This window comes from Geotrypetes seraphini, chromosome 1, assembly GCF_902459505.1.
Source record: "Geotrypetes seraphini chromosome 1, aGeoSer1.1, whole genome shotgun sequence".
Lineage (NCBI taxonomy): Eukaryota > Metazoa > Chordata > Amphibia > Gymnophiona > Dermophiidae > Geotrypetes > Geotrypetes seraphini.
Window position 1 is genome coordinate 405,246,554 of NC_047084.1, and position 16,798 is coordinate 405,263,351.

The window sequence follows — 16,798 nt, forward strand, 5'->3', positions numbered from 1 at the left end:
AAGAGCTAGCACGGAATATTAAGAAAGGGGATAAATCCTTCTTTAGCTATATTAGTGACAGGAAAAGAAACAAAGATGGGATAGAACGGCTGAAGCAATCGGACGGTAACTTTGCGGAATCAGATTCTGCCAAGGCAGAACTACTAAACAAATACTTCTGTTCAGTCTTCACCTGTGAAGCGCCGGGAGCTGGTCCACAGCTTCAGACGGGAGATAACCAGAAAGACCCGTTTCAAGATTTTGAGTTTACGCCCAGTAGTGTCTACAATGAACTATCAAGACTCAAAGTAAACAAAGCCATGGGACCGGACAACCTACACCCCAGGGTGCTCAGGGAGTTAAGTGAAGTCCTGGCAGAACCATTATCTGTGCTTTTCAATCTTTCCCTACGCAGAGGAAGAGTCCCCTTGGACTGGAAAACTACCAACGTAATCCCACTCCACAAAAAGGGCTGCAGGACAGAGACAGCAAACTACAGACCAGTGAGTCTCACGTCTATAGTGTGTAAACTCATGGAAACACTGATCAAACAGAACCTTGACACAATCCTAGATGAGGAAAACCTACGTGACCCCCACCAACAGGGTAGATCCTGCCAATCTAATCTGATTAGCTTTTTTGACTGGGTTACTAGACAACTGGATGCCGGAGAGTCACTGGACGTGGTATATTTGGACTTCAGTAAAGCATTTGATAGCGTCCCACACCGAAGGCTATTGAACAAGTTGAAATCGATAGGATTAGGAGACACCCTAACTACATGGGTTGGGGATTGGCTGAGTGGTAGACTTCAGAGGGTGGTGGTGAACGGTACCCCATCCGAGGCGTCTGACGTAATCAGTGGGTGCCGCAGGGCTCAGTCTTGGGCCCGATTCTATTCAATTTATTCATAAGAGATATGATGCAAGGACTTAAAGGAAGGGTAGCACTGTTCGCTAACGATGCCAAACTTTGCAACATAGTAGGCAAAAGCTTATTACCTGATAATATGACACACGATCTACTGCTGCTGGAAAGATGGTCAACTACTTGGCAGCTAGGCTTCAATGCTAAAAAATGCAAGATAATGCACCTGGATAAGAGAGATCCACGTAGAACTTATGTACTGAATGGTGAGACCTTGGTTAAGACCACGGCAGAACGCGATCTAGGGGTGATTATTAGTGAGGACATGAAGGCTGCCAATCAAGTGGAGAAGGCTTCCTCCAGGGCAAGACAGATGATGGGTTGTATCCGTAGAGGTTTTGTCAGCAGGAGACCTGAAGTCATGATGCCGTTGTACAGATCCATGGTGAGGCCTCACTTGGAGTACTGCATTCAGTTCTGGAGACCACACTACCATAAGGACATACTGAGGATCGAGTCAGTTCAGCGAATGGCGACCAGGATGGTCTTGGGGCTCAAGGATCTCACATATGAAGAAAGACTAAAAAAATTGCGGCTTTACTCACTTGAGGAAAGAAGAGAATGGGGAGACATGATTGAAACGTATAAGTATATCACGGGACGTATCGAGTCGGAAGATGATATCTTCTGTCTCATGGGACCCTCAACCACCAGAGGGCATCCGCTGAAAATCAGGGGTGGGAATTTCATAGCGACTCCAGGAAGTACTTCTTCATCGAGAGAGTGGTGGATCATTGGAATGGACTCCCACTGCAGGTGATTGAGGCCAGCAGCGTGACGGATTTTAAGAGGAAATGGGATACTCACGTGTGAACTCTGGGGGGGCGGATAATTTGAATGGGCAGACTTGGTGGGCTATAGCCCTTTTCTGCCGTCATTTTCTATGTTTCTATCTATTTTTTGATAGAGTAATTAGTCAGAGACTTTTGTTGTGTAGGGTTTCAGTTGTGGTAGTTTACATTTGATTAAATGTCTACCGCTTTCTTACTGGGAAACTTATTTTTCTCTTGCACTTCTGCCAACAGAGTGAATGGACTTGAGTCATTAGTAGCGGATCCACTATTTACAACGTTCCTCCACGACAACATGGTGCTTCACATTCATTCCAAGTTCTTCTAAATGGTGCTCACTGAATCCACACTTCTTATCATAGATTATCGCTGAATTTTATCCCAATCAATTGATTGTGCTACCAATAATTGTTTCCAAGTCTTATTCTCCTCTAGAAGAATTGGCTCGTCATACTCTAGACTTCAAACGAGCATTAGATACGTATTATCAGAAGACTATATCATATAGATCTCCAAAATTTTTGTCACTTTTGCCCTTCACAAGTTGGGATGTCCTGTTCGAGGACATTAATATCCAACTAGTTGGCTGCATGTATCTTGTTCTGTTATGCTTGGGCTAGGCTGCAACTGGAAAATCCAGTCATAGCCCTCCAAAAGTTCAAGTTTGGCAGCTTCAGTGTTTTTTCTCACTCTATTCCAATTGGCAGAATAGGTAAAGCTGCTATTTTTCTCCTCAGTTGATCACCTCTCATTACTGTCTGGAACATTTGTCCAGACAGAATGGGCCCTTCGGCCAGTCAGTGTTTCAGATTTGTTTTTCTAAAAGGCTAACACTCCCACCATCCACCTTCTGGTTAGCTTGGAGGTCACCCACTTGTGAGAATATGCTGCTGCTTGTCCTGGGATAAAGCACAGTTACTTACCGTAATGGGTGTTTATCCAGGGACAACAGATAGATATTCTCACATCGCACCCACCTCCCCTGGTTGGCTTCTTAGCTAGCTATCTAAACTGAGGAGACTTGCACCTACGTCGGGCAGGAAGGCACTCGCGCATAAGTGGTGTAGTCAACCGCAAACTTTCTTAAGTTCTAAGGTGTTTCAGTGCTTTGCAGCTGTTCTCATCGGTGCTCCATAGATGACGTCACCCACGTGTGAGAATATCTGCCTGTTTCTCCCTGGATAACACCCATTACAGTAAGTAACTGTGCTTTATTGCTGCTGAAAATGCCTTGGTAGCACTGAAAAAATTTGTCTCTGTTGGGAACACCTGTTCGTAACTTAAGTGGCCAGGCTTCGTAAGCATACGAGGCTGCATAAAAAGCAGGTCATGTGCTAGATGACGTTGAAAACCAAGATATTCAATGCCAGTCAGCAGATATGGCCCTGTATTGAATATCAGGTTGATCGCTTGCAGCAGACAGTTAAATCACTGCTAGCTGAATATTGGGGGTTGGATTCATTTTTTTGTTTTTAAGTATTTTCTCTTTTCTTTTTAATTTTAAAGATAAGGTTTTGGTGACGGCCTTTCAGCAGTCTGTGGTTCCTCCTCCAATGTGCTCCTTCCACCTGCAGTTTTTGCACCCAGTGAATCAAGTTGCATTTCTCCAAAGTCCCCAGAAGAGTAATGATCTGGCTGTACTTGATGCAAGCAATAGAATTTCCATTTACAGATATGGTGAGTGACATGTGCCTTGATCTTAAAGCTTGGAAAAAGTGCATGAGAGGTGACCAAGTAGCTTCTTTCTAGACAGGCTAAGTGAGGATAAAAGGGAATTTGTCCAGACAGGTATTTGTAATAAGTTTAGGGCTAATATTGAGTTCAAGGCAGTAGGCATTTCCTTCATTTCTTTCTTTCTTTTTTTGGGGGGGAGGAGGGGGGCTGTATTCTGCAGGTAATAAATAAAATGAAATTCATATATATGGCAGCAATATCCAGATAATGGCTGCAGCTGAATATCCAGACTTTGTTGTTAGTGCTGTGGTCAAATGGATAGCAGTAATATTCAGCCGCAATCTGGATAACTAGTCTGTATATTAGGATAGCTTTTTTTTTCATATCCAAAGTTATACAGATACTTATCTGAATTAGTGCCTTGTAGTAGTCATAGGAAATATTCAGTGGCACTATCTGGATAGTGCTGCTGAATCTTGGGATCATTGTTTATAATAATAATAATAATAATTTTATTCTTATATACCGCCATACCGAAAAAGTTCTAGGTGGCTCACAACAAGGTGAGCTAATACATGGGATACAGATAAAATACAAATTAGAATAATGAACTTAAAAACAGATAAAGACAGAAAGCATTTACAATATAATACAGAAAATACCGGCATGGCAGGGAAAGAAGTAATACATAGAACAGATAAAATACATCAAGTTGAATATAAGGAACTTGATTGAAAAAATGAAGCAGAATGCATTAAGATAGCAGCCTATCAAAGAGTTGAGTCTTTAACAATTTTCTAAAATCAAGATAGGAAGAGACCTCTAACATAATTTTTCCAAGCCATACATTCAATTTAGCGGCTTGAAATGAGAGGGTTCTCTCAAGGAACTTCTTATAACGACAGGATTTTATGGAGGGATATGAAAACAAGTGCACTCTACGTGTGGTCTTTTGGCGTGACTCAAAGAAAAATGAGACGCAAGATAACCTGGTAACAAACCCGAAACTGATTTATAACAAATACAAGAAAATTTGAACAGAATTCTCGACTACTGGCAACCAATGGAGTTTCAAATAAAAAGGAGTGGTATGCTCCCATTTTTTTAAAACCAAAAATGAGGTGAACGGCAGTATTCTGAATCACTCTCAATTTTTTGAAAATTTTCTTGTAAGCACCTAGGTATATAATGTTACAGTAATCGAGAATACCTAAGATAGAAGACTGTACCAATAAACGAAAGGAAGTTTTGTCAAAATACTTCTTAATGGTACGAAGCTTCCAAAGCACAGAGATACATTTCTTAAACAATAAATCCGTATGTTGTTCCAATGTGAGATGTTTATCCAGAGTCACACCCAATATTTTTATGGATTGTTCTATTTTATAGTCCAACCCATTCACGTGTAATGTTGTTTCTTTAATCTTATTGTTGGGAGTTGCTAAAAAATATTTAGTTTTTTCCGCATTTAATTTCAATTTATAAGCAGTCATCCAGAGTTCAATCGCTAAAAAATTTATGAACTCCGGTGACAGACAAGTTATCTGACTAGCAGGATATTTTCTTTAGTATCCAGAACTTGTGGGCTATGTTTATCTGCCAGTGACTAAAGACAGAGAAAATAGATTTGTGTGATTTGCTCATTAAGGGGTCCAGGCAGCTGTTGGAGCATTCAGGGCCCCTTTTTACAAAGCCACGGTATCAATTCCTGCACTGGAAATATGTTAAAGTCAATTCTTGTAGATTTTGTTGCATTTGCTATACCAAGACTTGCTACTGCTGCTTTGTAAAAGGGGCCCTTAGTAGTTTTCCTGTTTCCAGGTTCTAATGGTTCAGTTGAGTGAAACTTCTTTTCAGCAAAACACTGAAGTTGAAGTAAGAGATCCAAGTCCCTTCCCTCTTCCTCTCTCCAGTGTGGGGACCTTGATACTAGAAGTTGAGATATTGGGGGATTTGAAGAAAATTCCTATATGCAGCTGGCTCCTGGACTTCATAGCTTTTCTTGTTGCCAGTCACCTGAAGATTTGTCTGTCCAGTTGGAATACTCAGGCCAGTCTGGGTTTTTCTCCTCCTTCATGACCAGCATAACTTGACTGTGTTTCCTGAGAAACTGCAAGTGTAATTTCTTGTTCTTTTGTGCTTCTGCTGTATGTGTTTGGCACAGTTTAGCATCAAAATTTTCAGTTTTATTTTAAGGAGTCCTGTTTACCATTTAAAGTCAACTGTGATTAGTGCCAGGTTCCTTCTATGCCCACAGGAAGGAGGAATATAATGTGGCTGAACTTTGAACTGAGTTTTCATCGGTCCCTGTTGAGGATGTCACAGGCTGTTGAGGTAGTAAATAACTCTAATAGTCTTTTGAATGTGTGTGCTCTATACCTTAATTTGAATCTCATGTTAATTTCAAAAGTGTGTTAAAAGAAAGTTGTGTTAAAAGAACTGGAGGATTTTGTGATGGTCCAAGGTTGCTTAGATTTTCAATTTGGATTTCTTGTACAATCCCTCTGGAGGTTGAACTCTTGAGTAGTGCATCTATTCCAGCCTTGGCTGCAGAACTTAGAAATAAAACCAACCCCCCTCTGCGATGACACCTGTGTGGACACTCCCCTTGAAGTTCAGTTTGTTTCTGCAGCCTTGCTGAGAACTTCTAGTTTCTTTACTCATGATTTTATTTCTCAATTACTAGTCTTATTTTCTTCGGTGCCGCGAGTATTGCCCAAGTGCTGCAGATTCACTCTGAGAGTGTTCCTTTGGCGGGAGATCGCAGACTTTTCCTTAAAGATTGTCTGCTTCTGGAGGGTGCTCTGTAAGCTTGAACTGCAATAAGCCCTCCAGACAGCCTACATATTGGATTGGGTCTGTGGGATCGGGAGCCATCTCTCCCCTGGTTCGTCCGCAAAGGGGTAGAGCGCAGGCTGCTGCGGTTCTGTGGAGGTATGCCAGTATTGGAACTGGACGGCGTGTCTTCCTTAATTCTCCTGAGGGGTCCTCGTGGTCGTGATCTGTGGTGAGAGGGAAGGTGAAGCGGTCAGAAGATCTGAAAAATCCAGTTTAATCAGCTCCTGAGGTACTGATATCCCTATGCTTGCACTGTGTATTGCTGGCTGCCATTGAAATGCATTGCAGCACATTTATCAGAGCTGTCTGTGAGCCACAGAGTTTGCTGATTTTAGGGGGTGCTCAAATTGGGGTTTTGGGGGTTTCCCTGCATGCCCTGATCCCCTCCACACCTGTAAAAACCTAAAATAGCTGTTTTTTTGCATTTTTCTGTGTTTTTAACGGCCATTTTTAATGCAAAATCTGCACCTGCGGTGGCCATCTTGGATTTTCTTTAAAGTTTTTAAAAGTATATTTTATCGACTTAGCTTAATTTTCGCTCCAAACTTCACAGAGGCCAGCTCAGGACAGGATAGCATGGATTCATGCCTTAGATATGACAGATGGTGGCCAGATTAGCGGCCGTGTATCCCGTGTTCCTTGGGCTGCAAGGCAGGTTGAGACGTGTGCGGATCCCGCGCTGCCCTCCTCCTGAGAGGCCCTAACGCCCTTTAATTCCACTGGAGTCGCGATTGCTGAGTTTGGGGCACCTAAACTGGGAGCGGATTGCATTTTTGCAAAACGCAATCGCCGTTCTTCTGCATGTGGTTTCTGCAGTCCACATCAACCAGGTAGTTCGGTTACCCATTTTTGTTCTGTCGGGTTCCAAGACTGGCAAATGTGTTTTGCGGTCTCTGGATGTGCGGCGTTTCCTTTTGAGATACCTAGCGGCCACTAACAACTTCGTCTGTCAGACCATTTGTTTTGTCCTGGTGGGCCCCGCGAGCTGGGGTCGGCCTGCTTCCAAGGCTACCATCTCATGGTGGATATGTGCGGTCATTTCCGCGGCCTATATGGTGGCAGGGAAGAAGCCTCCCCTTGGGGTGAAGGCTCACTCTACCGGAGGAATGGCTTCCTCATAGGCTGAATCTCATGCAGTCTCGCCTGAGAAGATTTGTGGGGTGGCCAGGTGGGCTTCCCTTCATACTTTTTCCATGTTTTACCGGCTTGATGTGGCAGCTATGGATGATACGGCCTTTGGCTCTTCTATTCTGGCGGCGGTCTCATCGTGCCTCCCCCCCCCCCCTCTGAGATTTGGGACTGCTTTGATATGTCCCAAGAGTTCAGCTTCCAGAGGGATTGTACAAGAATGAAAGATTAGGTTTCTTACCTCTGCTAATCTTCTTTCTTGTAAATCTCCTCTGGAGGCTGAACTCCAGCCCATCAGTTTTGTCCAATTCATAGGTCGCCTGCCAGTAACTGGTAAGTTGGCTTTCTCTCTTTGACCTGCTTCACTAAAATTTCCATGAGTGTCCTTTTATGTAAGCTTATGGGGTTTTAAGGGTCCCAGGGTGGTGCCTCTTGTGACAAATCTAGAGCTAATTCACAGTTTTTATCTCTGAATAGCCAGGACTTGCACTATGACAGGTATGTAATCCTGTCTCTTTAAGGCGTAGGGCAGTTGAAGCATAGGAAGGAAGCCTGCCCTGTGTAAAGCCTAAGCCTGTTTTCCCACCCTGGCTTTGGGGGCGTGGCTTAGAGCTCCTGAAAAGCCAGCTCAGAGGACAGGAAGTCATACAGAGAGGGAGAGACAGGATCATGGAAGGCAGAGCTCTGGGAGCCTCAGAGAGCAGGAAGAAAGCTGTGGACAGGGCAAGGAGAATTGGTCTGAGCACTGACCGTCCAGGAGCCCAGCTGGAGTCCAGTGTGAGTCTCCTAAATATTTCCCTTCTGACTGGGATATGGAGGAAGAATCTCCTCTCAGCCCAGAGACAGAGTTTCTCACACAACCTGAAGGTATGGAAATTTATACAGGATTTCCAACATGTCAGGAGCCAACTGAAGTCATGTAGATCAGTTAAATCTATAAGTTTGAAATTGCCGTTAACTTACTGGTTTGCTGTTATTAGGTATTGGTTCTTTGTGTGTGAAAGCTCAATACTTGCTGTGTTTCAGAAGAACATAAGAAGTTGCCTCCGCTGAGGCAGACCAGAGGTCCATCCTGCCCAGCGGTCCGCTCTCGCGGCGGCCCATCAGGCCTAATTGCCTGAACAGTGTCCCTGACTAATTTTGTAACTGCCTCTAATCTCCCTATTGTCTACCTTTACTCCTATCTGTACCCCTCAATCCCTTTGTCCTCCAGGTACCTGTCCAGACCCTCTTTGAAGCCCTGTAGCGTGCTCCTGCTTATCACATCCTCCGATAGCGTTCCATGTATCCACCACCCTCTGAGTGAAAAAGAACTTCCTGGCGCTTGTTCTAAACCTTTCCCCTTTCAATTTCTCTGAGTGCCCCCTTGTACTTGTGGTTCCCCGTAATTTGAAAAATCTGTCCCTGTCTACCTTTTCTATACCCTTCAGGATCTTGAAGGTTTCTATCATGTCTCCTCTAAGTCTCAGCTTTTCCAGGGAAAAAAGCCCCAGCTTCTTCAGTCTGTCAGTATATGAGAGGTCTTCCATACCCTTTATTAGCTTAGTTGCTCTTCTCTGGACTCTCTCAAGTACCGTCATGTCCTTCTTGAGGTACGGCGACCAGTACTGGACACAGTACTCCAGGCGTGGGCGCACCATTGCACGATACAGTGGCAGGATGACTTCCTTCGTCCTGGTCGTGATACCCTTCTTAATGATGCCCAACATTCTGTTTGCCTTCCTTGAGGCAGTGGCGCACTGCGCCGACGCCTTCAATGATGTGTCTACCATCACTCCCAGGTCTCTTTCAAGGTTACTCACCCCTAGCGGTGATCCCCCCATTTTGTAAGTGAACATCAGGTTCTTTTTCCCTACATGCATGACTTTGCATTTCCCTATGTTGAAGCTCATTTGCCACTTTTTGGCCCACTCTTCAGCGCTGTCAGATCTTTTTGGAGATTTTTGCAGTCCTCCTTGCTTTCAACCCTGCTGTATAATTTGGTGTCATCCGCAAATTTAATAACCTCACATTTTGTTCCTGCTTCCAGGTCGTTAATAAATATATTGAACAGGAGCGATCCCACCACCGACCCCTGCGGAACTCTGCTCGTGACCCATTGCCAGTCTGAGTAATGGCCCTTTATTCCAACCCTCTGTTTCCTGTCCGCCAGCCAGTTTTTGATCCATCGGTGGACCTCCCCTTGCACCCCGTGGTTCCATAGCTTCCTTAGCAGTCTTTCATGTGGTACCTTGTCGAAGGCTTTTTGGAAGTCAAGGTAAATGATGTCTATAGATTCCCCTTTATCCACCTGGCTGTTTACCCCCTCAAAGAAGTCTAATAATAAGAGAAATGTTTTTCTGTGAATTGGTGCATTGCAATGCAGTTCCCTTTCCCACGTTGGTACTGATTGATGGGATTAACTCAGTGAGGTTGCTACGGCTATTGAGAGCAGAGCCAGAGCTAGAGCTGCAAATTGCATGAACTGTTCTCTGCTACATGCTGTTATATTATACCTGTCTCTCTGCTATAAAAAAAACTCTGTGTCTCAGACAAGACTGTTTAAAACTGTATATCACCAGAAAGAACTCTGCTGCTGAAAGTGTTACATAAGAACATAAGAGTTGCCTCCGCTGAGGCAGACCATAGGTCCATCCCGCCCAGCGGTCCGCACCCGCGGCGAACCATGAGGCCCACTGCCTGAGCAGTGGTCCCTGACTAATTTTATAGCTTGTTGTATATACTACAAGCTGAATATCTTCAAATATATAACCACACCAAAATGATATTCAAAATAATTATACTGTCAAAAAACAAGTATAGTACTCTTTTCACTTTATATAAACGGTAAAAGACCTCAGTGTTTCTCAGAACTGAGAAACTAACTATGACAGTAAAGATACTATCATAGAGAAATACATCCTTGGTCTTATGTTCTACCGTTTATTTTTTAATTTTTACTTAAACTTTTTTTACCTAGTTATTATCATGTGTTTTTTAAAAAGATTTTATAAGTTTCTTAGAAAAGTGAGCACTTATCTTAATTTTAACAGTGCAAAATCACCGCAGGAGTCATTCAAAGGTTCTAATGCGGTATCGTGAGTAATTCCGCTTCACGCTGATTCAATTCACATAGAAATCCCAACAGGCCCTGTTTCGCCCTACGGCTGCATCAGGGGATTATCTAAAAAAGGACAAAAAATATCCATTGGTTTACAGAAACATAACATGCAAACCTAAAATGCAAGCAATCCTTACTTTTACTTGTGAGCCACTGCTTCAATGATTTTCTATCAGCGAAATGGCGGCTCGGCGTACTACTGGGGGTTATAAAGAGGACACCGGATAGCACCATACCAATCAACGACCCAGACGCACAGAGACCTAACCAATCAGAGTGACTTCCGGGTTTCTTTCAAAAAAATGCGCGCCATTCAATCCTGACATTCAGACCGTGTGGAATATATGTTTTCAGTCTGAATATCCATTTTTGTTCTCTTTGTCGGAGGTACGCTTTAAAATCACCCCCCTTATTTGAAGGATATAACTTTTCTATAATCCAGCAGCGCATCTCAGCAAATTTATGGTTGGTGTCTAAACAGTGCTGCACCATTGGTGCCTCAATTTTAGCACGGGTCAAACAAGACCTGTGTTCAATAACTCTAGTTTTAATTTGTCTAGAAGTCTTCCCTATGTAGAGTAAATTACAGGGACAACTAATGGCATAGATAACCCCACTACTCTCACATGACGTCCTAGATCTTAAGACATATTCTTTCTGATCATATGGATTAATGAAAGATCGACCTTCTTGCATGTTTTCACATACTGAGCAATGCCCACATTTTAGATGACCTACTTCTTCATCCTGACCTCGTCTATCTATCTGACTTTCAACAGATCCCTTACTCGTCGGACTTAGTAGTTCTTGCAAGTTTTTATTCCTAGAGTACGCAGTGGTGATTTGAATATTCTGAAAGCATGGATGTATCGATAAACAATTCCAGTATTTTTTTATAACTTTAGAAAAAAGTCTAGATTGTTGAGAGTGCCTTAGCACACATATCATCTTTTCAGCTTCAACTTCAGGTTCTTTATACTCTAGGAGTAAATCTCTTTGATTGTACAGAGCTCTAGTGTAAGCTTTTTTTACACATGAAGGTGGATATCCGCGGGTCTGGAATTTCTCACTCAGGATATTAGCTTGTTTCTTAAATTCATCTTTTGTTGAACATATTCTCCGATAACGGAGAAATTGCGAATATGGAAGACTTTCCTTCAGGTGAGTAGGGTGAGAGCTGGAAAAATCCAGAAGAGTATTTTTATCTGTAATTTTTCTATATACCGATGTCTCAAAATGGTCCTCCTTACTTGTAATCATGACATCTAAAAATGAGATTTTACGAGTGTCAAAAGCCACATCAAATTTGATTGTAGGTAAACAAGAATTTAGAAAATCTACAAACAACAATAAATTCGGAATTGTATCCTCCCATAAAAGAAAAATATCGTCAATGTAGCGGCACCAAAGAGCTATCTTAGGAAACCACTGAGACGTGTACACAAATTGATCTTCAAAGCTCGACATAAATAAATTAGCTAGTGATGGTGCACAAGTAGCTCCCATAGCTGTTCCACTTAACTGTTGATAAAAAACTCCTTGGAACAAAAAATAATTTTTCTTCAGTGAAATAGCTAACAATTGGACTAAAAATTCAGATGGCACTAAATGGGGACGCATTCTTTTATCCAAAAAGTCTCCTATAATCACTAAAGCCTGATCTTGTGGGATACTTGTATATAAAGATTGCACGTCAAGAGTAACTAGTACTGTAGTTCTTTTAGGTTGGAATGAAGACAATATCCGTAAAAAGTGAGTTGTGTCTTGTACATAAGATTGAATTAGAGAGACAAAAGGTTTCAGAAAAACATCCAGATATTCATTCACTCGTTCTAGCAGGGAACCACAGGAGGATACAATTGGACGGCCTGGAGGGTTAGTTAAACTTTTATGGATTTTGGGTAAAATGTAAAAGAACGGTATATTTGGATTTTGAGGATTCAAGAAGTTCAGTTCATTTTGTGTTATAAAGCCTTGTTGATATCCCTGCTCTATCAAAGTCATTAATTCTTTCTTCAATGCATTAGTGGGATCCTTATCAAGAGGAGTATAAATTGAAGTGTTTGTAAGTTGACGTAAAATCTCTCCCATATAATGTTGACGGTCCAAAATCACAATAGCTCCTCCTTTATCGGCTCGCCTTATAATAATATCTTGATTAGATTGTAAAAAACATGCAAGAAGGTCGATCTTTCATTAATCCATATGATCAGAAAGAATATGTCTTAAGATCTAGGACGTCATGTGAGAGTAGTGGGGTTATCTATGCCATTAGTTGTCCCTGTAATTTACTCTACATAGGGCAGACTTCTAGACAAATTAAAACTAGAGTTATTGAACACAGGTCTTGTTTGACCCGTGCTAAAATTGAGGCACCAATGGTGCAGCACTGTTTAGACACCAACCATAAATTTGCTGAGATGCGCTGCTGGATTATAGAAAAGTTATATCCTTCAAATAAGGGGGGTGATTTTAAAGCGTACCTCCGACAAAGAGAACAAAAATGGATATTCAGACTGAAAACATATATTCCACACGGTCTGAATGTCAGGATTGAATGGCGCGCGTTTTTTTGAAAGAAACCCGGAAGTCACTCTGATTGGTTAGGTCTCTGTGCGTCTGGGTCGTTGATTGGTATGGTGCTATCCGGTGTCCTCTTTATAACCCCCAGTAGTACGCCGAGCCGCCATTTCGCTGATAGAAAATCATTGAAGCAGTGGCTCACAAGTAAAAGTAAGGATTGCTTGCATTTTAGGTTTGCATGTTATGTTTCTGTAAACCAATGGATATTTTTTGTCCTTTTTTAGATAATCCCCTGATGCAGCCGTAGGGCGAAACAGGGCCTGTTGGGATTTCTATGTGAATTGAATCAGCGTGAAGCGGAATTACTCACGATACCGCATTAGAACCTTTGAATGACTCCTGCGGTGATTTTGCACTGTTAAAATTAAGATAAGTGCTCACTTTTCTAAGAAACTTATAAAATCTTTTTAAAAAACACATGATAATAACTAGGTAAAAAAAGTTTAAGTAAAAATTAAAAAATAAACGGTAGAACATAAGACCAAGGATGTATTTCTCTATGATAGTATCTTTACTGTCATAGTTAGTTTCTCAGTTCTGAGAAACACTGAGGTCTTTTACCGTTTATATAAAGTGAAAAGAGTACTATACTTGTTTTTTGACAGTATAATTATTTTGAATATCATTTTGGTGTGGTTATAATTTTATAGCTTACCATTTAAATCTTTCCCTATAATCTACCTCTATTCTTATCTATACCCTTCTATCCCTTTGTCCTCCAAGTACCTATCCAAGGTTTCTTTGAAGCCCTGTAGCGTGCTCCTGCTTATCACATCCTCCGGCAGCGCATTCCATGTATCCACCACCCTCTGTGTGAAGAAGAACTTCCTGGCGTTTGTTCTAAACCTCTCCCCTTTCAATTTCTCTGAGTGCCCCCTTGTACTTGTGGTCCCCCTTAATTTGAAAAATCTGTCCCTGTCTATTTTTTCTATACCTTTCATGATTTTGAAGGTTTCTATCATGTCTCCTCTAAGTCTCCGCTTTTCCAGGGAGAAGAGCCCCAGCCTTTTCAGTCTGTCAGTATATGAGATATCCTCCATGCCCTTTATTAGTTTAGTTGCTCTTCTCTGGACTTTCTCAAGTACTGCCATGTCTTTCTTGAGGTACGGTGACCAGTACTGAACACAGTACTCCAGGTGCGGTCGCACCATTGCGCGATACAGTGGCAGGATGACTTCCTTCGTCCTGGTCGTGATACCCTTTTTAATTATACCCAACATTTTGTTTGCTTTCCTTGAGGCTGAGGCGCACTGCTCCGACGCCTTTAATGTTGTGTCCACCAGTACTCCCAGGTCTCTTTCAAGGTTGCTCACCCCTAGCGGTGATCACCCCATTTTGTAAGTGAACATCGGGTTCTTTTTCCCTATATGCATGACCTTGCATTTCCCTATGTTGAAGCTCATTTGCCACTTTTTGGCCCATTGTTCTAGTGTTGTCAGATCCTTTTGGAGATCTTCGAAGTCCTCCATGTTATTTACCCTGCTATATAGCTTGGTGTCATCCGCAAATTTGATAACCTCACATTTTGTTCCTGCCTCCAGGTCGTTAATGAATATATTGAACAGGAGCGGTCCAAGTACCGACCCCTGCGGAACTCCGCTCGTGACCCATTGCCAGTCTGAGTAATGGCCCTTTACTCCAACCCTCTGTTTCCTGTCCGCCAGCCAGTTTTTGATCCATCGGTGGACCTCTCCTTGCACCCCGTGGTTCCATAGCTTCCTTAGCAGTCTTTCGTGTGGTACCTTGTCAAAGGCTTTTTGGAAGTCAAGGTAAATGATGTCTATGGATTCCCCTTTATCCACCTGGCTTGTTACCCCCTCAAAGAAGTATAATAGGTTTGTGAGGCGTGACCTGCCCTTGCAGAAGCCATGCTGGCTCGACTTTAGCTGCCCATTTTTTTCGATGTGTTCCCAGATGCTGTCTTTAATCAGCGCTTCCATCATCTTACCCGGGACCGAGGTCAAGCTCACCAGCCTGTAGTTTCCTGGGTCTCCCCTTGAGCCTTTTTTGAAGATGGGCGTGACATTTGCTATTTTCCAGTCCTCCGGAATCTCACCAGTTTGTAAGGATAGGTTGCATATTTGTCGAAGTGTCTCAGCTATTTCATTTCTTAGTTCCTTGAGTACCCTTGGGTGAATGCCGTCCGGCCCTGGTGATTTGTCGCTCCTTAGCCTGTCTATCTGCCTGAGGACATCCTCCTTGCTCACCTCTAGTTTGACCAGATTTTCATCCTGATCTCCTTTTACGATCTCCTCGGGTTCCGGAATGTTGGTTGTGTCCTCCCTCGTGAAAACTGACGTAAAGAACTCATTTAACCTGTCGGCTATCTCTTTTTCTTTTTTACCACTCCCTTTCTGTCCCCATCATCCAAGGGTAACACTTCCTCCCTTGCTGGTTGCTTCCCCTTAACGTACCTGAAGAAAGATTTGAAGTTTGTTGCTTCCCCCGCCAGTCTCTCTTCATATTCTCTTTTTGCTTTTCTAACCACACGGTGACACTCCTTTTGGTGTATTTTATGCTCCTTTTGGTTGTCCTCTGTTTTGTCTTTTTTCCATTTTTTGAATGATGCTTTCTTATCACTTATCGCCTTTTTCACTGCATTTGTTATCCACACTGGGTTTTTTGTTATATTTTTTTTGCACCCTTTCCTGAACCTTGGAACGCACAGGTTCTGTGCTCCGTGCACTGTGCCCTTGAGTAGGGTTCAGGCTTTTTCTACGGACTCCATCTTATTTGCTTTGTGTTTGAGTTTCTGTCCCACCATTTTCCTCATGGCTTCATAGTTCCCTTTCTTGAAGTTGAGTGCCGTCGTCGTAGTTCTTTTCACCTTTGATGGTCCAATTTCTAACCTGTACTGGATTGTGTTGTGATCGCTGTTTCCTAGTGGGGCTAGCACCGCCACCTCCTTAGCGGGTCCCCCTAGTCCGTTGAGGATTAGGTCAAGAGTGGCATCACCCCGTGTTGGTTCCGTGACCAGCTGTTCCATAAAACAGTCCCTCGTGACCTCCAGGAATTTGGTCTCCCTCATGCAGTTTGAGTGCCCGATACTCCAGTCTATTCCCGGGTAGTTGAAGTCCCCCATCACCACCACCCTTCCGCTGTTGCATACCTGCCTCAGTTCAGCCTCCAGATCCTGGTCGATTTCTTCCGTTTGTCCAGGTGGGCGATAGTACAGACCCAATTTTATGTCTGCTCCAGTTCCTCCTGGTAGCTTAACCCATAGTGATTCCAAGTCGTCCGCCCTTACTGTTGTTTCCATCCTGGTTGAAGGTATGGAATCTTTTATATATAGCGCTATTCCTCCACCCTTTTTGTGTGACCTGTCTCTCCTGTAGAGTTTGAATCCTGGTAATGCCACATCCCATTCATTGTCATTTGTCCACCACGTTTCTGTGACTCCAATTATGTCTAGGCCCTTTTTGCTGGCTAGGATTTCCAGCTCTCCCATTTTAGCCCTTAGGCTCCTAGCATTAGTGTATAGGCAAAGTAAGTCCCGTTTGTTTGCCTTTCTTGCTGTTTTTCCTCGTGGTTTGGCGCTCATGGCCCCCTCGTGAGTTGCCAGACCCCAAGCCTCGTCTCGGTCATCCTCCTCCTGTGGTGTGTCTGTTTCGTCCTAAGCCTGTTCCCCTGTTTTTGGTTGTCCCTCTGGATTCCGTTGTTCTCTATTAGTGCTGCTTGCCAGTTTTGTTCGTGCGCTAGACCCCTGCAATTCTCCCTTAGGTCCTTTTTCAAAAAGTTCCCACTCAGACCTGAGCCCTCTTTTACAGTGTCCTTGCTC

General features: G+C 43.0%; 1 protein-coding gene across 3 annotated transcripts in view; it reads left to right on the top strand.

The window, feature by feature from the left end:
• ELP1 (elongator complex protein 1) overlaps window positions 1–16,798 on the top strand; it is an 882,162-nt gene that overhangs the window by 242,282 nt on the left and 623,082 nt on the right. For all 3 annotated transcript variants that reach the window (XM_033918172.1, XM_033918151.1, XM_033918160.1), the window contains exon 11: window positions 3,204–3,374. In XM_033918172.1, the coding sequence (XP_033774063.1) occupies window positions 3,204–3,374 (171 nt within the window). The remainder of the gene's footprint in view (window positions 1–3,203; window positions 3,375–16,798) is intronic.